The sequence below is a fragment of the Nannospalax galili genome, unplaced genomic scaffold, assembly GCF_000622305.1.
Source record: "Nannospalax galili isolate Female #2095 unplaced genomic scaffold, S.galili_v1.0 scaffold60, whole genome shotgun sequence".
Classification (NCBI taxonomy): domain Eukaryota; kingdom Metazoa; phylum Chordata; class Mammalia; order Rodentia; family Spalacidae; genus Nannospalax; species Nannospalax galili.
The window spans coordinates 1,512,686-1,538,859 of record NW_008346989.1 but is presented as its reverse complement, the minus strand read 5'-3'; the positions used below and the strand labels follow the sequence as shown (position 1 = coordinate 1,538,859).

The following is a 26,174-nucleotide window of genomic DNA, read 5'->3' as shown; positions in this document are numbered from 1 at the left end:
ATGATCGCCAAATTTGTTTTTTCCCCCTATCTAGAAAGAAGCCTTTGAGAGGGAACTGACATTGATTCTAACCACTCCAACAACTATCAAAATGCCTGAAAAAACAAATCCTGAGTCCATCACTCTCAAGTCCAGCCTTGGCAGACAACAGAAAAATGAGGAGGAACCCAATAGAAGGATGCTTCTGGAAGCTCTTGTCAAGAAATTCCAATGAACTTCTATATGAATTTGAAAATTGCCCTGTTCTGACTTTTTCCTGGTTCCCTGTCTAGAACTTGAAATGCTAATTATTCTTGCCTTTACTTCTCCTTCATGTCTCTTATTCACGAGTCAAGGACTTTCTTTCCCCCTTAGAGATAAGAGTTATGCAATTTGGGAGTCTTTTAGATAGACCCACTGAAGGGGTACTCCAATTGCCTCACCCTGCATTCCCTGTTCAGAATGGAAGAAGCCAGAGTGGTCTACATCCCAATTCCCTATTGGCAATTTGGGTAACCTCTTTAGAGGATGGTGTGATAAGAATAGGAGGTAGGAATTGGCTAGGCAGTTAGGGTAAAAAGACCCCAAAGAGAAGCAGCCCATTTCTTGGCTAAAAGTCAAAATGTCCTTGGGCCTCTTAGCAACATACTCTGTTCCAAAGGCCAAAAATGTCGGAAGTATTTGGGAGCTTGTATCTATCTAATCCTTAAAAGACTTTAGGGATATTTCTTCAGAGGGGGGAATGTTAAGAGTAGCCAAAAGCCACATAAAAACAAATAAATAAATAAATCAAAGAAGAAAGAGTACACGAAGTTATCAGAAAAAAATGATGGGGAGATATGGGAGGAGTTGGAGGGGAGGGAGTGAGCATGGATTTGATCAAAACACCTTATATGCATGTATGAAATTCTCAATAAATTATTAAAAAATATATATATATAATGACTCAAAAACAATGCTGAGAAATAATTACCTATATTTTGTCTAAAGAACTTTTAGTTCTAGGGAAGACACAGCTATTTCAGATTCACCCTTCAGTACACAAGATCATCAGTGAGGTGGGGAGAAAGCTCATGAAGGAACTGAGCTGGAAAAAAAAGCTAAACACACAAGCACCTTTCTAGTGCTATTAGAAACATCACCTTTCACAATGTATGGCAAAGCAGAACAGTGTGCATTTAAACATGTGTATACACACGCAAGCACACAGACACAAGGAATACAGAAGGCAAGAAGAGAGTACCAACTAGCTCTCTGAATACAGCAGACCAGTGTTTTTATTCACTTAGGTTGCTGTGGCAAATACCACACAAAAAGCAGCTTAGAGCAGCAGAACAGTTTCTCAAGACTCTGGAAGCTAGAAGCCCCACCCAGGACCAAACTACCAAGTAACATCTGACGTGGAGACGAGATGCTTCAAGGCTACAACAAAGCACAGAGGGCTACAGGAAAGGGCGGTGATCTCACTGTCTGTATGGTGTGTAAGTGAGACCACCTGGGACAAAAAACTAGATGCTCTGCTGACCACTTTAATCTAGCATTTGATATTTTTTCCTCATGAGTATTAAAAAATTTACATTAAATCTCGACTTTTTTTTTGGCTTTTTGAGAGAGGGTCTCCCTGTAGCCTCAGCTGTCCTGGAACTCACTATGTAGACCAGGCTGGCCTTGAACTCACAGAGATCTGCCTGCCTCTGCCTCCCAAGTGCTGGGATTAAAGGCATGTGCCACCACACCCAGCTAAATCTTGACTTATTTACCATCATTAAGTATAAACAAAGAGAACCCTTTACCTAAGTCATGTGCCATAGCGAAAGAGCCATGTGGCTCATCCAGCATTGGCAACAGAGGCAGGCAGCAGCCTACAGCACTGCCAAGGTACCAGCAAGAATGATTTCAGGGTGCTGGAAGGTCCCATGCAGGCTGCTGGTGAAGAAAAGTCATTAATGGTATTACTCAGCTGTGAACCCTGAATGCTACAACACTAACCTACCAGGCAGAAGGGAAGCTGATCCTCCCAGAAAAATTAGGAAAACAAATGTTGGCAAAAATACACCGTTCTTCCCACATGGGCATCAAGAGAATGCAGGACTTAATTTGACATGCCAAAGTAAAAATCAAGGACGCTAATTTAAAGATTAAAGACATTGTCAATGGCTGTAAAGCTTGCCAACTCACTAATGCGGTGTCAAATATTAGAAACCCAGGAATCAGGCTTCGAGGGAGAAAACCTGGAGCCTATTGGGAAATGGATTTCACTGAGGTAAAACCTGGAAGGTACGCATATTGTTATTTGCTAGCCTTTGTAGATAGATACTTTTTTAGGATGGACTGAAGCCTTCCCTACTAAACATGAAATGGCTCAAATGGTGGCAAAGAAACTGCTGGAAGACATCCTCCCCAGGTATGGCTTTCCACAGATGATAGAGTCAGACAGTGGACTGACTTTTGTGTCCAAGGTAAGTCAGAGTCTGGCCACAGTTCTGGGGATTGATTAGAAACTACATTGTGCTTATAGACCCCAGAGTTCAGGACAGGTAGAGAGAATAAATAGAACTCTAAAAGAGACCTTAACTAAATTGACCTTAGAGACTGGTGGTGACTGGGTGATTCTCCTTCCGTTTGCACTCTATTGAGTGTGTAACTCCCCTTACCAGATGGGATTAACCCCCTTTGAGATCATGTTTGGAATGCCCCTTCCCATTATCCCTAACCTCCTTGGCAGAAATGGTTCTGCAGAATAGGAGAGGCCTAGACCTGTTGTTCTTGCAGCAGGGAGTCCTCTGTGCTGCCCTTAAGGAAGAGTGTTGTTTTTATGTAGATCAAAGAATCCCTGGCCAAGGTTAGAGAAAGTCTGGATTGAAGAGAGAATGAATACAGGGCTAAACAAGGATGGTTTGAATCCTGGTTCAATAGCTCCCCTTGGTTGACCACTTTGATTTCAACCTTACTCAGACCCCTCCTCATTCTGATTATGCTCTTGACTTTTGGGCCTTGCATTTTAAATAAATTAGTAACTTTTATAAAAGAGTGGCTGGGAGCTATACAGCTAATGGTAATGCGAACCCACTATCAGTCCCTCCAGAGTCTGGGTGATGAAGAACATGATGGGCCACCAAGGTACTAGTCAGAGGGGGGAATGAGAGACCTGAGTGACTCCATCTTGGATAAAACCTCCATGGAACTGACCCAGCCCTGAGCCCTGTTCCAGGAGAAACCACACAAAAAAAGTATACTTGGAATGGATAGAGAACAACTCCCCCGCCAACAGTCAATTAACCAGGGACAGGAAAGTACTCAATGTCCAAACGTCTTTTCAGATTTCCTGAAGCCAGCAGTTTATGGTTTGGCACTGGGCTGCAACCAATCAGATCCTTAGCAGGCCTGAGACCCCCCTACTCCCCTACTTGCTGAACTTGCTGAAATAAACCTATAAAAACCTCTGTCTCCCAAAAGCAAGGGGTCTCATATCTGAGATCCACTGAGTCGGTGACAGAGTGGGCCCAAGCTTAAGCTTGTAACAAAAAAAAAACCCTGGTGTGTTTGCATCGGTAGGCTCCTTGGTGGTCTCTGGGGTCTCGTGAACTGGGCACAACAGGGCAATAGTGGCATAAAGGTTATGGAGGTAACCAACAGCTTTCTCCATGGGCATGAGGCCTGCTCCACAGAAAGTAATTCATGCAAAGTACTATAAATCTGGTCAAAAGCCCATGGTTTGGGAGGTCACAGGCCCTGGGGGGAACCCACTATTGTTTCAGTATATGAATATTGCCAAACTGTGTTCTAAACATTTATGTTTATATCCCTAGGTTAGTGCTGCTCTCAACTTTGGTCAGAGAAGCTTCTTCTGTAGTTAGCAGCAGTTAATACAGAGATTCATAACTGCTCAAAGTGCTATGAATAAGTGACTGTTGAATGCTCAACCCTAAATTGAACATTTACTATATCAACACCCTCAAGGCTTAGGGAACATACTGGAAGAGGGGGAAGAAAGAACATAAGAGCAGACGATGGGGAAGAATGATATGAAATGCTGTATTCTGGACATGACATGGCCATTGCACTCATGAACTCACTGTAGTTATAGTTACCTGCACGAGATGAAGACAACAAGATCAGTCAATACTCCAGTAGCAACATTAAGTGGGCTCAATGGGTTACAAAAAAATAAAGGTGAGTACATGTAGGCTGGGGGTATCAGGGGCGTTGGAGATAGAGATGTATGAAATTATTAAAGAATAAATAAGAGCCGGGTGTGGTGGCGCATGCCTTTAATCCCAGCACTTGGAGGCAGAGGCAGGCAGATCTCTGTGAGGTCAAGGCCAGCTTGGTCTACATAGTTAGTTCCAGGACAGCTGGGGCTACAGGGAGACCTGTTTCAAAAAGATCAAAAAAAAAAAAAAGAATACATAAAAGATTAAAAAAGAACATGGGAGGAGGCTAGAGAGTTGGCTCAGTGGTTAAGAGTGATTACAGCTCTTGCCAAGGACACAAGTTCAATTCCCAGCACCCACATCAAATGGATCACAACCACCTATGACTCCAGTTCAGGGAATCCAATGCCTTTTTCTGGTCTCCATGGACATCTGCCTGCACCTGGTACACACAAATTCACACAGGCACACATACATATACATAATAAGTAAATCTTAAAGAATGTTTTCAGGAGCACACACACACGACTCTGAGAGTTATATGATTTCTATGTTACAACATGGATTAGAATAGCCTTCAAAATCAATTCATGGTACAATGAATAGCCAGTCTCTTAATTCAAACAAAGAAGAGAACTTCATTATAAAAATCCACATAATAATACTTTATGAAAGATACTGCTAGACAGGAGTATATATATATACGTACCTAAATCTTTTCAGAATATTATTTCAGCTATCCTACCAAAATATCTTCTACAATTAACTTCTATCAATTTATCTCCCAGTATAATTCTTACTTAAAAGGTTACTTTAAGGCGGGTTTGGTGGCACATGTCTTTAATCCCAGCACTCAGGAGGCAGAGGCAGGCAGATCTCTGTGAGTTCAAGGTCAGCCTGGTCTATACAGTGAGTTCCAGGCCAGCTGGGGCTATACGGAGACCCCATCTCAAAAAAGACCCCCAAAAAGTCACTACTGTGCCATCAATAGTTGGTAAATTATACATTAGGGGACAGGAAATAACAGCAACATACTTTTGGAAAGGAATACCAAAATTTTACAAAAATATTTATCCTCTGACGAAATGGCAAAGGTAAACCTTTCAACTCCAGCCTCCTTCTGCATGATCCACACATAAGAAACACCCAACTACTGGTCACTCCTGACTTTGTTCAGACACTTTGGATTTACTTCTTGTTATTTCTGATGAACTGTTTTTCTTAATCTCTCATTATAGTCCCAGATGCCAGCAATGGAGCCCTGCTTTTCCAGGTGTGAGTATTTTTTTTTTTTTTTTTTTTTTTTTTTTGGAGACAGGGTCTCCCTGTAGCCCCAGCTGGCCTGGAACTTGCTATGTAGACCAGGCTGGCCTCGAACTCATAGAGGCCTGCCTCTGCCTCCCAAGGGCTGGAATTAAAGGCGTGTGTTACCATGTCAATTTTGCAATAATCCATTTCATCTCTCTATTTACTTCTGTTTCTCATCAAAATATATTTCAAGGTAGTTGGTTCAAGCAAAAATGTAGAGCCCAGTCCTGTCCAATGTTATAGTGTTTACTGAGTGACCCCGGGGTATCAGGCAGGAGCACAGGCAGTAGTAGCCTCTGACCATGATCCTGTTTTTTTTTCTTTCCACTGCTCTGGGCCTTAAGTAGTAGGAGAGGGAGAAGCAGAGACACAGAATAGACGGATCAAGGGTAGGTCTATGTAAGATAGTCTTTTGTTGCTGTGACATATACCCGAGTGAAACAGTTTAAAGGAGAAAAGATATTTTGACTGATGACTTCTGTCCATGGTCACTTGACCCCATTGTGGCTCAGCTTGCGGTAATGCAGAATATCATGACAGGGAGCACATGGCAAAGCTGCTCGTGTCACGGAGGTTGGGAAACGGAGACCAGGTAGGAGCTAGGGACAAGATATGCCCTTCAAAAGCACACCCCCAGGTACCTACTTCCCCCAGCTTGAGGCTTCCACCTCCTAAGTCTCCAAAACCTCCCAATAATACTACCAAATTATGACTCCATCAATGGACTGATTTATGATTAGGTCAATGCCTGCATGATCCCGTTACAAAAAGCCCATCAGGGACTAGGGAAATGGCTCAGTAGGTAAAGTACTCATATAAGCATGAAAACCTGAGTTCAATCCTCCAGGACCCACATAAAAGAGCCAGTCATGGTGGCATGCACCTGCCAGAGCTGGTGAGATAGAGGCAGGACAATCCCTGTGGCTCACTGGCCAGTCAGTCTAGCCAAATCAGTGCGTTTTATTTTTTAAGTTATCTTAAAAAATAAAATGGAGTGGGACTAAGGAAAACACACAATATTGTGTCTGGTCTCCACGTATACACACACAAACATTCAAAGCCTATCAGAGGGTTTATCACAGGATAAACCCTGCAGGGGAAAGAACTTGAAATGAAAACCAGTCCATATGTAATTTTGCAAACAGACATTCATATAACAGATTCATTCTTGAGCGGGCATCCTACAATGGGAGAGATCAAGGCTATACATACCTGGAACAGTCATCTGTAGAGGCCTAACAAGGTCTGGGTGCTTCAGGGGATTCCCAGGATACACAAACCACTCCTTGACCACTGGGCCGGTGCTGGCTCCATCTAAGTAAAGACAGCAGGTCAGAGGGTACACAGAAGAACCACAGTGTCCATGCACATTCATCTGCCTCATGAGTGTTTCCTCTCATCCCAGAGATAGGAGTGACCATGTCACCAACAACTATTTTTTATCTCCAGTCTGATGATGACCTACTCACTCTAAGAGCCAGTCTTCCTTTCATATTGCTTTGCTAAATAAGGTAAAAGAACTGACATCAACTGAAAATTTTACAGCAATTATTCATCAAAACACAAAAGAATCTGTTCTACATTACTGTTACCAGTTTTTTGGAAAGTCTAATGGAAGTTTTGATAGTGACTTAAATTAGTGAGTTCAAGACCAGAAACTCCTCTCAGCAAGTTGTAACGGCTTTTTCAAAATATGTTCACAACAGTGTAAGGGTAGGGAGGAAGGGAAGGCATAAAGACATGATATACCCACACATGACTCTGGAAACAGACATTTGCACAAAAGACCCACTCATGAACTGACATTCAACACTGAATAGACTAAGGCTGTCTATACCTGGACCAGCCACTGCAGCTCAGAGATTGATCCTCATCAATGATACACTCCCACCCTTCCTTTAGCAATGCATTTCAACTTTGAAAATTTTTTTTTTCTATTTAACTAGTACTTGCTTTTCCTAGGATCAAATATGTAGGTCTGTTATATTTCTGACCTCTTACCTTAAAACCCTTGTTTGGACCACCTGTATACATCCCCAAGAGCTGTCTCCCTTCACAGGCAGAGAAGAGACACTGATTGTATCCACCTAGGAGGGTACCAGGGTAGGGATGGGGCTGGTACTGGGTAGGAATAAAGAAAACAAGGAATAGCAATGCTGAGTCTAACCCTTATCATTGAGATGCTCCAATCTGATAACAATCCTCCAGGCTTGTTTGGGGGACAGGGTCCCACCTTTGTTTTTGGATGCAAGGTCCCATTCTGTAATCCAGGTTGACAATCTTTCTCCCTCTCCCTCCTGAATGCTGGGATTATAACTATAAACCACCAAACATGGCTTGTTCCAACCTTTTATGTATCTGTGTCTATCTAATGTGTGTATGTGTGTGCATGAGCATACACACAAATACTGTCTATGAATATGGGCAGTATGTGTATTGAAGGTCAGAAGACCACCTCAGGTATATGGGTCCTTGCCATCCACCTTGTTGAAGACAAAGTCTCAGTTGTTTTTCCATTATGTCTCCCATCCCCTCTTCAATCTCCCCTTAGGAACCCTAGGATAATAGATACTTGCTCTGGCTTTCATACAGGTTCAGGAAACTCAAACTCAGGTCCTCATACTTGTGTGACAAGCACTGTTATCTATTAAGCCATCTCCCTAGCCCTTTTTCAACCTTTTAAGAAAATATTATTTGTCCTTTTAGTTATTTTTAACATATCTGTATGAGTGTTTTGCCTGCATGTAAGTGCGCCACATGTGTGCAATGCCCATAGAGGCCAGAAGAGAGCATCAGATCCCCTGAAACTGGAGTTATGGATGGTTGTGAGCTGCCATGTGGGTACTAGGAACCAAACCCAGGTCTTCTGCAAGAGCAGCCAGTGCTCTCAAGGGCTGAACCATCTCTCTAGTTCACTGTCCTTATAGTTCTATATTTTTATATTATTGGTTTAATTCATAATTGTGTATGGGTTATTTTTTTTTTTAAATCTTTTTGAGACGGGGTCTCTCTGTAGCCCCAGATGACTTGAAACTCACTATGAAGACCAGGCTGGCCTCAATCTCACAGAAATCCTCCTGCCTCTGCCTCCTGAGTGTTGGAATTAAAGGTGTGTGTCATCACGCCTGGTTTTAGTTCTTCCATTATTTTAAGCTGCTCCTTAAGTAGATGTTTGAGACTTGACTCTAAAGAGCAAGGCCCACTAGACAAAGGCTCCACTAAAGCTCACAGCTGTCCTCACCATAATGCTATAAACTGCCTTAAAGTTGACACCAGAATGTCAGCAGAAATCAGAATAAAAAGGACAAAGGGCCATGAACCAAGTGCCCAAAGCTGCAGCATCACTACGCTTCTTCAACAGGGTCAACCAATGAGACCTACTGGAGTAGAGTGGAAGAGATCTGCAACCCTATTTAACTGGATGTGGGATTGTGAAAATTATGGCAGCAATAAGGTTTCTGAACACCTGTCTTGGTTTCTTTACCTGTTGCTGTGATAAAGTTTCCTGACACAAAAGTAACTGGAGGGAGAAAGGGTTTATTCTTGGTCACAGCTCAAGGTTACAATCCATCAGGGCAGGGAAATCAGGGTCACATCAAGGTCTCAGGAGCTTAAAGTAGCTGTTCACATCACAACCACAATCAGAAAGCAGAGTGCAATGATGAATGTTAGTGCTCAGCTCATTTTCATCATTTTATGCAGTCCAGGATGCTCTACCCATAGAGTAGTTCCAGCCAGTTAAAACAGGTCTTCCCACATCAACTAACATAATTAAGATAATCCCCCAGGCATGGTCAGAGGCTTGTCCCCCAGGTGATACTGGATTCTGTGAAGATGACAATTCATATTAACCATTACCACACTCAGCAACCAAAAATTAATTCAAAACTAAATGTATAATGAATCTGAGGTGTTTCTGGCAGCACGCCCATATTATACAGTGCAACTTCAGTACAACCCTGGTTCTGAACACATGACATATGCACAATGTACACACATCAATGCTTCCTGAAACACGCTAGGCCTAGATTCAAGACTACTGTATGCAATAAACAGCACTGTTTTCACAGTGCATAAAAAGTTTTCTGCTCTACAAAAACACAATGGTTTAAAATTAAGACTTTTGATATTTTCTTACTGTCATTTCTCAGAGGCACGTATCAAATTAGTATGTCTTTGAATTCTATTGTGTTAAACAAACACATCCATCTCACTGGTATGTAAATTTTCTTTCATTTTTACTAAATGGTAAAAATATATATACTAAAGAATTGTTTTAAAACAAATTTCTTCAAGATTTAAAAAAAATTATTGAATTTTTGTGTATTTCATACAGAAAATCATCTTTATACTCCCTTCCCCTTTGGCACCCTCCCATACCCCCCCCAACCCCCCGCACTAGAGTTCGCACACTCTGTCATTTGTGTTAAGGCCTATCACGTAAAGTTAGTGTCCCCAGATGTCCCTCTGTGTAAGTTCATCCACTGGGATCTAGTCAGTCTATCTAGAGTCCCTCCCTTTAAGAAGATCAGCTCTTCTTCAACCAGCAGTAATCAGCTGCTAATAATTCTTTGACTAAGATTGGGGACTGCTGTTCATTTCTACAGTTTGGGTTTTTGTCTGCTTACACTTGCATGGGTCTTGTGCATGCTGACACCATTGCTATAGGTTTGTATGAGAAGGGTCCCAGGTGCCTGTAGGACTGTTTCTGTATGGTCACGCACCTCCTCCCTGATTCTTACAATCTTTCTGTCCCCTCTTCCACAATGGTCCCTGAGCCCTGGGTGGGTGGATTTTGCTATAGGAGTCCTGTCCAAGGACCCACACTTTGCAGACTCTTATTCTCTGCAATTTGGCCATTTGTGACCTTTTGTGTTCCTGGTCCTCTGTTGCATGAGGGAGCTTCATTGATGAGAGCTGAAAGATGCATTAGTGTTCTCTTCCTCCCTTGTTCTATGTTCCATGAGCCTTAGGTGTAGAGGTTGCATCCTAAATGTGCCACATAACTTGGGCAATTTACAGACAATCTCTGTTTGTGACCAGTTTTGGAAATCTGTAATTATCTCTGCCTTGTGAAAAAGAAGCTTCTTTGATGGGTGGTGGCTGAAATACTTGTCTATAAATTTAAGGATTCATATTTTACACAAAGTAAGAAATTACATGTGTCTAGTGATATGACACCCTTGGAGTTTTCTCTAATTCTATGACCTCTCCAACTATATGTATTTGGTGAGGTTTTGCAATAGGGCACCTTCTTGACCATAGCTACGCCATGTTAAAGTTTAGGCTGCTCTAGTTTCTGAAATTATCAGGCAGTTGGCCCAGGATATGGAAACACAGGCAAGCTGGACCCTGGTTGTCTTGGGAATAGGTCAGAGCGTCCTAGAGTGCTCCTGCTAACTGTTGATTTAAGGCTTCTGTAGGTTATGCTTGGCTTGCTTCTGCAAAATAGTAATTATTGATTAATAGAAAAGAAATTATTAAGGGGACTCTCTACCTGTATGCTTGCGAACTTAAACTTTTCACTCCTGGTTATAGTTTCTCTGTACAAAAAGTATCCCACAACATTTAGAGGTTCCTAAGATACAATTGCTATACAACAAACCCCCCCTATAGGGAACTTTGTGACCAGTAAAGGCAATGTAGAAAAACAGTAAGATTGATAATGTCAGTTTATGAAAGAGGAGGAAGCTAGTTCTGTGAAGGTAGGGGGTTTGGGTGGAAAACTGTATTTTCTTATGTATTTTCTTGATAATGTTTGCTCAAGCTTAATGCTCAATGATTGGCTTCTGTATTCTGCTTGCTTGCCCAGGAACAAGTTTAGTATATAAAAGAACCAGAGTGCTTAGGCTCGGAATTCACAGAAAATTTCTGTGTGTGACCATTTGTGGAACTGTGTAATAATCTCTGTCTGTTGAAAATGAAGCTTCTTTGATGGCTGGTGACTGGGATACTTGTCTGTAAATTTAAAGATTTATATTTTTTACATAGTAAGAAATTATATTTGTTTAGGTATATGACAGCCTTGAAGTTTTCTCTAAGCTCTATGACCTCTCCAGCTATGCGTATTTGGCTAGGTCTACAGTACCACACTGTAGACCACACATGAGTTTCCTACCATTGAGTGGAATTGAAGTCCAATTAGGTAGCTGTTGATTACCCCCAAGATAAAAGTGCCACTACTGCACCAATATCATTTGCTGTGCTTGTCATTGATGTAGTTTTTAGGCCTTGCAGCTGGGGTTGGACCACTGACTGATGTTCTCCCTTAGCAGCTTGCATAGCGCTCTCCAAAGCTATGAGAGTTAGTCTTCAGGGAGGAGGCTTCCAGGTCAGTTCCAGCTCTGTTGCTCCAAATCCTGTATCCAAAGTATGTCCTTTCGTCCTTTCTTCAGTAAAAGGGTCTTACCTTCAAGTTCTATCTCTCGCTCTTTTTTTTTTTTTTTTTTTTTTTTTTTTTTTTGGTCTTTTTGAGACAAGGGCCTCCCTGTAGCCCCAGCTGGCCTGGAATTCGATATATAGACCAGGCTGGCCTCAAACTGAAAGAAATATTCCTGCCTCTGCCTCCCAAGTGCTGGGATTAAAGGTGCGCACTACCACACCTTGGCACCATCAAGTTCTGGGAGGCAATCAAGGACTGTGGCAATAGCCTGTGTAATTCTGGGAGTCTTTTGGACTACCCTGGCCAACCACTCAAAGGAAGGTTTCTCCTGTCTGGCACTGTTTCTTGTTATATAGTCTTCAGCTATAATCACAGACTCAGAGATATTGTATGTGTAATTTATTCAGGATTTATTAGCAGCAAATGTTTCATCTGTACTTATTTTTTGTATATATATTTTATGTATCTGGAGTCAAGGAAAAGCTTCTCGGGTGAAAAGAGGTCATGAGTAGAAGATGTTTAAGAAGCCCTGATCTAAGTTTCTGATAACCATTGGAGAGAAAAAACAAATAAGAGAATCAGAGGAAAGAATGGGTATAAAGGCAGAAATACACAGAGAGTTGGCCACAATGCCAACTATACATGTGAATACCACATAAGCATGCAGAGAGTATACCAGCCTATACTCTCTGAGGAGGCTTCTTTCTGGGACCACCAAATGGGCTGGTATGCCCAACAGGCCAGAATCAAAAGGTACTCATGGTGAGGAGCTCCAAATACCAGCACATAAATTCAGTGCGTGCACCTTCAGATCCTGACCAAAGGCTGTACAAGTGTGAACTGGGCTCTAATGCTGGACCCTAACCCTGTAATTTGCATATTACATGGACAGACTCTTCCAGATAGTCTGTGTGCTCACCTAATGGGATTGAGAATCGAAATCTTCCATCTGAGCAAGGGATTCAGTCTACAATTACCTTTGCTAACATAAATATCCCAGTATAGAATAATTTAAACATACATTCAAAGCACACAGAGTGATTATCTGATTCACACTAGTGGAGGGGGGGAAAAGGCCACTATAATATCCACATCAGCTTAACTCTCAGGCCAGGGAAAAGGCGGGGGGGGGGGCACATTAGACATATAAGCACATGAACAACCAGGTAAGTGATGCTGTAGTAAATCTAAGAGTGAAAGACATCACATGGTTAAAGAGTAGCTGGCTTCTGAGTGGGACAGAAGAATTTGGAGAAGTTAATCTTAAGGACTTAGGGGATAAACAGAAATGATCAGGTCCATGTTTAGAGTTCAGAAGAGTAGCCTAAACCAGAAATTTTGCGGTTCTCAATCTGGATACAACTTTTCAGGCTAGTTAGATGAGAAAAACAACTTGGTTTAAGTCTGAGGACTACCTTGGTGAGGAGGTTGGCAGATAGCAGCAGAAAAGGAAGATGAGATGCTCCAACACAGAAGTAAAAATAACCCCAGAACAACTCCTATGCCGAGCAGCTGCTGAAAAAAATGTACAAAGAAGCTTGGCGTGGAAAAGGAGGCCATAACAGAGTGGGACAGAAGCTTCTCTGTGGAAAAGCTGAAAAGTAAAAAGGAGAAAAACCAACCATGCTGTAGGACAAAACAACTAAAACAAGAATTAGGAGATGAAGAAAGTGTAACAAACCAGGAAATTCGACATTTATCTCATAGCAGTTCTTGTAAAGAAAACAGATCATGGAGAAGTTTACTAAACACAAAGGGTGAAGAGAAAATCTCTAAGCTGCTAGAGAGACAAAGACATCAAAAAGGAGCATAAGGCAGCATCACACCTAGCTTAATCAGCACTCATGATGCCAGAATACAAGATGGCTGAGAAGGGCAGCCTTGCCAACCACCAGTAACACTAGAACTAGATGAAGAGTAGAAGCAACAGTACTCACATACTCCTTGTTCTAAGAGAAGGGACGTAAGCCACCATCACCCTAATCTCCTTCTGGAGACACAGCCCAGAGTAGCCCCGCAAGAGAAAATCCAGCTGTCAATGACTGGGATCTGCAAGGCCCAGTACTTTTGTGACTGGCTGAAAATAACAGTAACTGTGTGCTGGAAAAGAACAGCTGCTAAGAGCTGACCAACTTCTGGAGCTTACATGAGGCTTGATGATAGCAGTGTCCTCAGCAGCCAGTATTCTGGGTGCTCAAGTGACATGGCGGCCCAGGAAGGCTCTGCAGACTCATCCTGAGATTAAACTTAAAGGCAAGGTAAAAGGACAAAGAGAAATTAACTGTTGAAGGATCAAGCTATCCACAGCATCAAATGTCCCAGCACACAATAGATACTAACCATGAGGATCAATTTCTTTCAAATATGATAGGAAATGAGAATCCTTAGATACAAGAATACCAAGAAATTCAAACTGCTAAAAATCGATAACCAGGAGAAAAATCCTGCAGTCATCAGAGGGACAGGAGTCACAAGAAAAATCACTGTCACAAGACAGAAGAAAAAGCAAAGATGCCTTTCAAGTGCTAAACAAAGCTCATGCCTAAAACTCTATATCCAGAAAAACTATAAAGATGAAATAAAGACATTTTCAGAGGAAAAAAAAAACTTACAAGACCTAACACTGTACCATAAGAAGTGTTAAGACAAGCTCTCTTGATCAAGGAAGAGGATACCAGATAGCCCTGTATCCACGCAGAGGAAAAACATGCACTGGAAAAGGTTTATTAGTTTCTTTAAGAATTGACTGCTTAAAACAGAGTTGGCTAAATAGAGCTCATGAGCCAAGCCTGGCCTGTTTGTTTTTATACAGCATGAAAGCTAATAACACATTATTATTGTTTTTAAGTGATTAGGGGGCAAAAAAGGAATAGCACATAAAATTCAGATTTTATAATGAGATGACTAAATAAAGGTTTGCAGACAGTCTTACTCATTCACCCACACTCTGACTGAACTGAGTAGTTGTGACAAGGCTAGACCTCAAAGCCTGAAATATTTATCATCACCTGGCTCTTCACAGAAAAAGCCTGCCAGCCTCTGGTTTAAAGTAACAATCATGTGCGTTTGGTAGCTGCCAAAGGAAAGGTGGAGACAGGTAGTGATGGTTGAAGCACACAGGCAGTACTGGGTGCTGTTTTGCCAACAGTTCTGTATCTTGGTTGTGGAAGTACTTCCAGAGCTTAGCATGAACAGCATACCCACAAAACGATGCATGTAAAAAATGCTTTAAAAAAATGAATAAAGTCTGCATCTTAATGTTTCCCTATGAGTGTCAATTTCCTGATTTTTATATGGCAGCTCATCCAATGCCCTCTTCTGGCCTCCACAGGCACTGCATGCATGTGGCACACATACATAGATTCAGACACACACACACACACACACACACACACACACACACACACACACATATCTCTTTTTTAAAGGAAGACAAAACCAAGAATTTCAACTAGCACATTAAATATATATGGTCAACAGCACTCCAATTAAAAGAAAGAGGTATTAAGCCAGAATGAGTGGTGGTGTGCACCTGTCATCCTAGCACTAGGAAGGTCATGGTAGGTATCACAAATTCAAGGCCAAACTGGACTGCACTGTCTCAAAAGAATAAAAAACAAGAAAGAGGCGTTAATTTTTTTGTTAAAAGACAGATTGTCATATTGGATGTACTATTTGAAAAGAGAACTTTTAACAAATTTTTATTTATTATTAATATTATTGTGTGTATCCATATGTTGAGGGAGGGGGTGGCAAACAGCACACCACAGTGTGTATGTGGAGGTCAGAGAACTTTGTGGAGTCAGTTCTCTCCTTCCACCTTTACATGGGTTCCAGGGATTGAACTCAGGTTGCCAGGCTTGCACAACATGCACCTTTATCCACTGAGCCATCTTGTCAGCCCAAAAATGTACTTTAAATATAAAAAAATAACTTAAAACATAAAAAGGATAGAAAAGACATATGCAATCATTAACAGTTAGAAAGAAGAATGTTGATATATTAGTATCAGACAAAGCAAACTTCAGGATAAGGAGGATTCCAGAGTGTTAAAAGGGGAATGTCAGGGGTGGGGGGAATAACATAATTTTCATTTTACTACAATGGTTGATTCATTAAGAAACATAACGACCCTCAATGGATATGAACTAGAGAATAGAGCTTTAAAATCTTGGATGCACTGGGGTACCAGTTACCTGGTGAGGCCAGCTGGACCAACCAGCTCACCCTCATCCATGCCTTATCCCAGTTTCTGCTATAGTCCTTTAAAAAGCCCCCAGAATAGCATCTCAATGGTACCTGGAACCCCTCCTGCTATACAGGACCTCTCTCTCCCTCCCTTTCACCCTCCCTTTAATTCCTATAATAAACCTCTCTAGAACTAAAATAGAAAAAAAAAATTGATGCAAAGGCAACAGACCAAAATAAAAATACAAATCTACAACAACAGCTGGACATTTTAACAGCAGTCTCTCAGCAGCTCAGAAGGAACAGACAAGACTGAAGACAGAACACTATATTCAACAATTGGACTATCCCCATCTTTTGATGCACATGCAATAATAAACTGAGCTACACTCCGTCATCACTATGAACAAATCAGCAACAGCATTGACTTTTCATATCCTACCCATTGAAGCTTCATGTACAAAGTCAAAACACTGGGGGGGGGTTAAAGATCAATTATGAAGATACATTCATTTGAGCATTTCTTCCTATTTATATAGTTACCTACTACGATTATCAGTTTGTGTGTAAATAAAAATACATTTACAAAGTGTGAAATTTAAGTCAGCGAAATCTAAATGGTTTACTCTCATTCAATGAAATACAATTCCAAGTAAAAATTATTTTATATTGTAGAAATTTTTTCATAACATATCTTTTAAAAATGTATAACTATTCAAATTAAGAAAGAACATGGGTAGAAAGTCATATAAGAAAAAGAGCCAGGTGTGGCGGCACAGGCCTTTAATCCCAGCACTCAGGAGGCAGAGGCAGGCAGATCTCTGTGAGATCTAGGCCAGTGTGGTCTACATAGTTAGTTACAGGCCAGCTGGAATTCAAAAAGACGAGGGGGGGGGGATTTAAATAATATTTAGTGTTGAAGTTTATTATACAGGTTCTTATTTGTGTTTAACTCAGAGTGAACATCTGCCTAGAGCCATCTACTTTTGGTCATAAGAGTGTCTTCAGTGCATAGGGGGTGGTGGGGGAGGCAGGGCAGTATCAATTTATCTAACACTGAAATTTTAGAACCTACTACCCCCAAAAGAATGGTGACTTTTCAATGTGGTATTTGTATTGCCACCTTTAAATGATGTTAGTGTTTACCTTCTTGAATAAATAATAGCAATACTGATACCTGGATATAAAAGGGTTTAGGCAAATAGATATAGACACCCTTTTGTGAACTATGGAGCCCTGGTTAACTTCATGGCTAGTGTAAAGTCCTCTCATTTTTACTGTTCTGGACATCTATGGTCTGCTATGTTCACAACAGAAAAAGTGTTGGGAAAAATATAAACTTTATTATAAAAACTCTAAACGAAATTTCAGTTTATATTTTAAAACACAAGGCAGCAATGTAGCCTAGTGTGATAACACATGCCTTTAGTCCCAGCACTTGGGAGGCAGTGACAGAAGCAGTCGATCTGTGAGATCAGGGCCAGCCTGGCCTACATAGAGTATGCCAGGCCAGCTGGGGTTACAGGGAGACCCTAGCTCAAAAAAAAAAAAAAAAAAAAAAAAAAAAAAACACCAAAATGTATTAGATTTTATAAAATTGTTTTATGAAAACCACATTTTGAGGGGTACATAAGTAGACTATAGCCAAGAAACATACCATACACTCCTCAGAAGCAGAGTTTTCAGATTTTAAAAAGCAAAAATCAGGCCTGGAGAGATAGCTCAGTGGTTAAGAGCACTGGCTGCTCTTGCAGAGGATCCAGGTTCAGTTCCCAGCACCCATCGCAGCTGACAACTGTCTGTAACTCTTCTGACCTCCTCAGACAGTGCATGACATAGTGTCTCCCTATTGGCTAGTTCCTCCAATGGGCGAGGCCTGACGCAGAGCCATCTATGAAGGGGCTGCTGGGAGCCATCTTGGGACAGAAGCCATGAGCCATGGGTAGTGCATGGTGTGGGGGACGCACAGCTAGTTGCTCAGCAGCTGAAGGGCAGAATGGACTGACTCTTGTGGACCTGGGGCTATTGCTGGCCCTGGAGGCATGAGCGAATGCTAGTGGTGACTATGGACGTGGCATGGTCTGATAAGGTGCCAGGCTAGGCACTGGGTGCTCATTCCTTTGTAAGTTAATAAATGCACATAAAATATATTATATGGTTTGCCTGATCGAGCAGGAGACGCAGAGGGAATTTGGGCAGCACATGGGTACACCTACCTACATGTAAGCAATACATTCATACACATAAAATTAAAAAAAAATTTTTTTTAAGGCAAAAATCCTTTTAAGACATAAAACATGTTATTTCATAGTAACAACACATTCCTCATTAATGACTTTGACAACTGTTTATTAATTAGCAAGAGATGTCTTATGGCATTAATCTTTTTCTTTTTTGTTTTCTTCGTCTTTTTGAGACAAGGCCTCCCTGTAGCTCCAGCTGTCCTGGAACTCACTATATAGACCAGGCTGGCCTTGTACTCACAGAGATCCGCCTGCCTCTGCCTCCCAAGTGCTGGGACTAAAAGTGTGCACCACCACCCTGGCTAGGCATTAATCTTTAATGCTTGCAGATGTGTGTGGCATTCTCAAGTACAAATTTTACAGACAGACAAAACCTGTTGTCTGCTTGTACTGAGAACAACTCTACTACATCTGGCAACAGTTTCTTACAATTTAACTCCAAACAGAACCACTGCTAAAAGAAACCAAGCAGCGCTCACCTTTCCAGCCTCCTAGTAAGAGTGAGTACACCCGTTGCCGGATTGGGCGGTAGATGAAGGCCTGGCTTGGCAGGGCTTGGTCCAGCTCATCCTCCAGGGTGTTGCTGCACTCAATCTCTCGACTGCTCATAATGTTGTACACTAGGTAGCTTTCTGCGCAGACATGATGTATCCTAGCAACCTGTTCAGAGATTCAAATACAATAGATTTTGCCTTGAAAAAAAAAAATCTTGTGACTTTCAAATACAGTCAACAGTACTTACCAGTTTTGCTAAGGTGCTTGAAGGAATAACTGCCATTCAAACACATGACATCAAGTGGCATTTGTGTTTTTTTCTTTTGGGCTAACAAGTTTGAAACTTTAATGTATTGTTCTTCTCCTCTGGCCTCCAATCTACCAGTTTTATCTTATTTACCTGTACAGTATTTCATTATTGTGTCTGTCTGAGGTCTCCCAATAAACATATAGTCACTGCTTTGCATTAGGGTTGTTATAAAAAGCTCCTAACTGAACCCCTCAGCTCCAGCTTCCCCTTACCAACCTGTCATTCACACTACAATCATGTTGTCTTCTTGGAAACAGGTTCACTTGCTTCTCTCTTTAAGACATTTGAATACTACTACAAACTTCATTATGACATACCTGGCCCCACTGCGAGGCCTCAAGCTCCTTCATGTCTTTGTATATCATTTTGCTCTCATGGAAACTGTCAAACTGCAATCTCACGGGACATCACTGTTTGTAGCACTTCTTCCCTTTCTTCCTCCCTTGTGCTCTTGGAGCACAAACCCCACCTGGAACATCTCTCCTACTACAGTTTCCAAACCTTCAATTTCACAACCCTCCTGGGTTCACCTCAAGTGACACATACCTTCTTTACAAACCTGTTCCTCCTTTTCCAATTGGACTAACCACCCACTGCTCATGGGGTTCAACTTTCTTTTTCCTATATTTTAATAGAATTTTTGTACATTTCATGTAATACATATTAACCATAACCCTCTCTCCTATCTGCATAGTCCCCACCACCACCAGACTTCATGTATTCTGTCATGTATGTTAAGGCCTACCAAGTCAAGTTTGTGTTCCCAGATGTCCCTCAGTGTGAATTCACCCACTGGAGCCTGGTCAGCCTGTCTAAAATCATTCCCTTAAAGACCAACTCTCCCTCACCCAGCAGTGACAAACACCAACAGTTCCTCATCTAAGGTTGGGGCCTCCTGACCATTTCCCCAGTTCTATGTTGGGTTTTTGTCTGACTGAGCTTGCATGGGTCTTGTACATGCTGTCACCAAGTTTATATGAGCAAGTTCCCAGAAACTCTTCCTTGGAAAGGAAAACTCTTTCCTTGTGGTCATCCATCAATCTTGCAATCTTTCCACCCCTCTTCTGCAATGATCCCTTAGTACTGGGTGGGTAAGGTTTAATAAAGGACCCTTATCCGGGGACATGTACTCTGCAGTCTCTTATTCTTTACACTTTGGCCAGTTGTGGCTTTCTGTATTGTGCTCTGTTGCATGAGGAAGCATCACCGGTGAGAGTTGAGAGATGCATTAATATCTTCTCTATCCCCTATTCCACTATGTTCCATGAGCCTTAGGTGGAGAGGTCATAGATCCTAGAGAAAACCCTACTGTATGTCACATCCCTAGACAAACGTAATTTCCTACTATACATTAAATATAGATCCTTATATTTACAGACAAGTATACCCTCCACCACTCATCAAAGAAGCTTCTTTTTGCAACAGATGGAGACTATTACAGAGTTCCACAACTGGCCAAACACAAAGAATAAGTGTCTGTGAGATTCCCAGCCCTAAGGTGCTCAACTTTTATTTCTCCTATCAAACTATTAATATGAACTTAAATAATCAGTTAAGATGATAGGATCTACAATGATCTATTTACAAGTTTTACTTCTGTAAAAAACAAATCTCAATGTAGGAATAAAGTCCCACATTAAATAACACAGAAAGTACTTACCACATATGACTGCTCCCTGTCAGTAAACGCCAAATGATTAAGGCCTATTCAACTGCCTGCTTTTTTTTTTTTTTTCGGTATTAAAAAAATAAAAAATCATGCATGTATTCCAAAAGCAGCCCCAAAAGATACAAGAAACAGTAGTTATTTAAACACACAGGAAAATTCCCACTACCACAAGGCTACTAAAAATCACCTATGCTGTCACATTTTTCAATAAACGTGTTTTTTTTTTTTTGCTGATTTTTTTCCCCCTTTAAATGTGTCTCTTAGATGTGATGATCAATTTTTCCACAAGGTTTGCCATAATGCTTTCTCAGAGCTTAGGGGTTTGCATTTTAATTCATCCAATGGCTGCTTGCAACTAAGACACTGAGCTGATCTTACAGCTTAGGTTCATCCGTTTCGAGCTGGCAGGATGTTACTCAAATCCCAGACCTTCTCTTTCTCTCTTCCTCAGTTTCTCTGTCTGGGCTTGAGGAAGGTCACTGTCAAAGCAATAGCTAACTTCCTCGCTTCCTCGCTTCTTCCCTCCCTCCCAATAGTCTTATGTATTGCAGGATGACCTTAAGCTTACTATATATAGCTATGTAGCCAAGGCTGGTCTTGAACTTATCCTTCCCCCTTCACCTCCGAAGTGCTGGAATTACAGGTGTGCACTACCACATCTGGTTTATGTAGTGCTAGGGATCAAACCCAGGATTTCATGCACACTGGGTAAGCATTTTACCAACTGTATTATCTCTTCAGTCTCCAAAGTTGCAGCTTCTATGGTTCCAGTGGAGCCTGTATCTGATCTATTTAGTAATTTTTAGAATCAAGACACAGGGCACAATGACTACTTCACTGCTAGAATTTCTTTAAACCAGCTTTCAGGTCGGTAAGGTTAAAAAAAGATTTTAAAAAACTAAGTCTTATCAGAGTTACAAAGTCCTGGCTTGATGCCCTAACCAGCTGAAAATGAGAAAACTCCATTACAGATGCTCAAGTTATAGATTTCATGGTGGTTTTAGGGCAAAAGTGTTGCTAGCTGATTTTCAATTCCCTCTTCCACTTGTTTCAAAGAAATTTGTATTTTTACAAATTTACCTAGAAAATAATAAGCTATACTTACTCTACAAAGAAATTTTTAATTTTGGCAACTCTATAGAACTTGAGATATAAAATTCAATTCTGGAGACACAGGGTTTTCAGTTAAGTTGTATACTTAGGATTCTTAATTCAGTCCTATCAATACCACCTAAGTGTTCTTTGTTTCTGCCCTTTATTTAACATAGTTTATCCTGTATTATGAAAACTATATAATCTGCTGCTCAATCTAACTGACTTCTAATACAGACAGGGAAGAAGTATGCACATGTGACTATGGTCATGCCTGCTCCTGCTCCACACTAAATGTTTCTACCAAAAAGATCTTTAGGGTTTCTACGTATGATTAAGTCACACAAATTGGATTCTAGCTTCCTATTAGATGGGTTTGCAAGACTGAAATGGGGGTTGGGGGGAGTAAGGGCAATGTAAGAAACTAAAATTGCATTTGAAGACATAATTAAGCTCAGTAAAAGTGAGCAATACACAATCTACCACATTGCACAGCACTTGCCTTGCCTACAAAGACATTTCAACTCCTTCCTCACTGCCTCTTTTCAGATGCCAGCAAGCAACCCACACCTTTGCTATTGCAGCTGGCCATAGTTACAAACTTTCCCAAACCCAAGTCCTTTTTCTTTTTTTTTTTTTGGTCTTTTGAAACAGGGTCTCCCTGCTGTAGCCACAGCTGGACTAGATTCACTATGGTTACCAGCTTAGCCTCGAACTCAAAGATCTGCCTGCCTCTACCTCCCAAGGGCTGGGATTAATGGTGTGTGCCACCACGCCCAATTTAAGTCCTATTTCTTTTCTCCCTCCTTTCCCCTCTCTTCCTCCTCTTCCTCCTCCTCCCTCCCTCTCTCCCTCCCCCTTTGTTTTAAGGTTTTTTTTAATTTTCAGTTTCACATGATCTACACTTTACATATTGACTACTTTCTGTTCCTACCTCCCTACCAACCCTGCTCATCCTCTACCTTCTCCACAAATCTTCATGTCTTTTTTGTTTTGTTCTGTGACTTACCAAGGTTATTCAAGACTCTGTTACCCTAGATTTGGAGCTAGCCTTTGGAGCCTGGTGGTCTCAGCAGAGACCAAGTCTTACTTCATCATTACAGCACTCACACTCTTGACCACTTTTCTCCTCTAGAATGCTTGCTCTCCTTCTTGTCTCAGTGCAGTATTTAAGTCTCCATCCTACATACTCTTCTACTGAAGGCTTCTAAGACACATAAAAGACAATGACTTCTAAATGTCTATTCCCTGCTGGGAATGGAACTTCAGACCCTATTTCACTGTGTGTACATGTCAAAGGCAATATAGTCCCTTACCTTGCAGTGGGACTTAGATAATCACCCTTCCTGCAAACAGTTGTCCTCCTCTTCCCTAAGTTACTGCAGTTACTGTTTTGGGTGCACAAAGGGGAACTCTACTGCAAAGGCAAAACCTATTTCCTATTAGTTTTACTTCTAAAATACAGTGCAAACCAGTCACGGAGGCCCATGCTTGCAAGTCCAGTGCTTGGGAGGCTCAGGGAAGAGGATCAAGAATTCTAGATCAGCCTAGGCTTCATAGTGAGACTCCCCACCTCAAAACAATCTAATTAAAACACACACACATACACACACACACACACACACACACACACACACACACACACACACACACACACACACACAAAAATAATGCAACTGCCTTTTCCCATTGCATTTTGAGGTATAACCAGTGTTTCAAAAAATAAAACATCCAATCCCATTACATCCTATTTAAAAAAATCAATACCGCCACATGGAGTACAGAGATCAAGGTATAAATCCCTTCAAAACAAATGTGGTACCCTGTGTGGTCTATCCTAAGCTGTCAGATCCAAATCCCTGCAGAACTGAGAGAGCTGCCTGAACTGTTGACTTGGTGGGGGGCAAGACCTTGAGTCCACAGAGGACAAGTATAGGACACAAATAGGAGATGAGACAAAGAGACAGGAAATGGAATGGGGAGAGATCAAGCTAGAAACAAGCAGAGTGGCTGCTCAGTCAGCAAGGCAGGCCGACACCACCTCCCTCTGAGCCGCCTCAGACTCACGCCGTACATCAAATATCACCTTAAATGCCACATGTGCGATCAGAAGTAGGTAGATTCCTAGGATCCACATCTGTGTTCCTGGGACTCCTGACCATACCACCTCATCTCCAAGTGGCCAGAAGAGAAGATGAATGTGATCTTAATCAAAGTCAAATTTGGTACGAGAGGCTAGGTCAGAATATTGCTCTGTTACTGCTGAATGTCATGAGCCTTGGACACCTCTACTCTCAGGTCTGAGTGAGGCAATATGAGGAATGCCTTCAAAGAACAGGATCCACTGTAGACACAGGAATCTGAGGACTCTTCTCTGCAGGATCTGTTTTGGAACTAGCATCCCTATGCTTTCTTCCATGAAGCACCGGGAATACTTCCAGGTGCAAGCAGTAACTGTCTTTTCTTAAATCCTTAATATAGTCTCTCACCTATGATTTTTTTGAAGGATGTAACAATCTATACTGTACTGTAACTTACTATTAGCTTATCTGCCACAGTGCATGTAACAGAAGAGGTTAATGGCCTTTTAAAAGAAAGACTGATATAGTAGTACAGCAGGAAGAGAAGTTACTAAAGAGAAAAGTGAAAGGTTGGGGGGACAGTATTCAAAGAGGAGCTATTATAAGACAAAAAGATGTGAGGAACAAGGCATACAGCACAAGCAAACACAAGACCTCCTTCAACACCACCAGCTTAGCAAGGAAGACACTGATGACCCAGGATTCCAACTGAGGCCCACAAACCAGTATGTATGACACATTTCTGACAAAAGCTGCAACAGAAAAGGCTGGTAAGCATTAACTAGGAGAAGGGGTAGTGCAGCAGCTTTCCACAAGGCAGAAGCAGAAGTCCAATGCTTTGATGACCACAGAACCAAAGAAAGAAAAGAAAAACCAGTGGGACACAAGACTAAAGACAGGAAGAGGCCAGGCACATACCGTCACATTAAAGCCATCTTTTTTTGTTGTAAGAATTACACCATGTGGAGGGCAGAGAGATGGCTCACTGGTTAAGAGCACTAGCTGCTCTTACAGAGGACCTGGGTTCAAGTCCCAACATCCTAAATCCAGTTCCAGGGGATCCAACGCCCTCTTCTGATCTCTGAGGGCATTGCATGACACAAGTACACTTACACACATGCAGGCAATACATTCATACACAAAAAATAAAAATAAAAGTTTAAAAGAATTACAAGATGTATAGGCCAGGCATGGTAGCACACACCTTTAATCTCAGAACTTGGGAGGCAGAGGTAGGTGGATCTCTGTGAAATTGAGGCCAGCTGGGGCCATAGGGAGATGCTGTCTCAAAAAAAAACCAACAACAAATTTAAACAAAATAAAAAAAACTGAAAAGATATGAATGAAGGTGTTTATTTCTACAAGCAGCATGACAAATGGACTAGAAGAGGCAACAGTCTGCTCAAGAGGAGTCCTTGATAATTAAGATGGTGATTAACCACACAAAACATAGCTGGAACTGGGACAGAATAAATGGATAATGCACAAATTGAAAACTCATTTAATAGATAAAAGTAACAAGACTCAGGAAGATTGATTATGAAACTAAGAGAGAATTCCTAGATCTGTAGCTTGAATGATAGTGACACAATGCAGTGTTCAAAGGTTTGAGAATAATACTAACACTAACAGGCCTAGCTCAGTTGCCTCCCTCACTTCCCCAACCTCCCCAAATCAACTGCCAATCTGCTAAATTCCCTAACCCCAGCATTCCCTAGCCTCAGTCCCAGCGTACAGGCCTAGCTCAGGTTATCCAGCCTTCACTCCAGCCCAGCTTGGTTAGTTTCACAGAACCTTGCCTGCCCTTGCTGCCAACCCCACAGTGTGGAGTCTCTCCTAGAACCTCAGGCTCAGAAGTTGCACCTATCCCTAGAAGAGCTGAGACCATTTCTTACACCTCAATCCCATATCAACACAGAGTGGCCCCAACACTGAATACCAAGCACCACTTAGCTGGGCCACAATAGGGTAAGAGCAAGCAAAGACCCAAACACCTACTCAAAAAGGTGAGATCAGATATGCACACAAGAAACACCACAACAACATAAATTTAGAAGCCTAGATCCCATCAAAAAAACACAAACAACATGAATAACCAAAACAATATATCTCCTCCAGAAACTAGCAATCCTATAACAGTGTTTCCTGAGGATGACAACCAAGTGGATGCACAAGACAATAAAATAGCAATTACAATTATACTCAAGGAATTCCGAGAGGATATGAATAAAAACTGAATGAAGACCATGGAAACAGCTGAATGAAATAACAAA

At 41.5% G+C, this 26,174-nt stretch overlaps 1 protein-coding gene across 7 annotated transcripts in view; it reads right to left on the bottom strand.

The window, feature by feature from the left end:
* Positions 1–26,174, bottom strand: part of Fam120b (family with sequence similarity 120B) — a 97,491-nt gene that overhangs the window by 55,705 nt on the left and 15,612 nt on the right. For all 7 annotated transcript variants that reach the window (XM_008843395.3, XM_029568477.1, XM_029568478.1 and 4 more), the window contains 2 exons: positions 18,734–18,914; positions 6,654–6,755 (listed from right to left, as the gene is read on the bottom strand). In XM_008843395.3, coding sequence (XP_008841617.1) covers positions 6,654–6,755; positions 18,734–18,914 — 283 coding nt within the window. The remainder of the gene's footprint in view (positions 1–6,653; positions 6,756–18,733; positions 18,915–26,174) is intronic.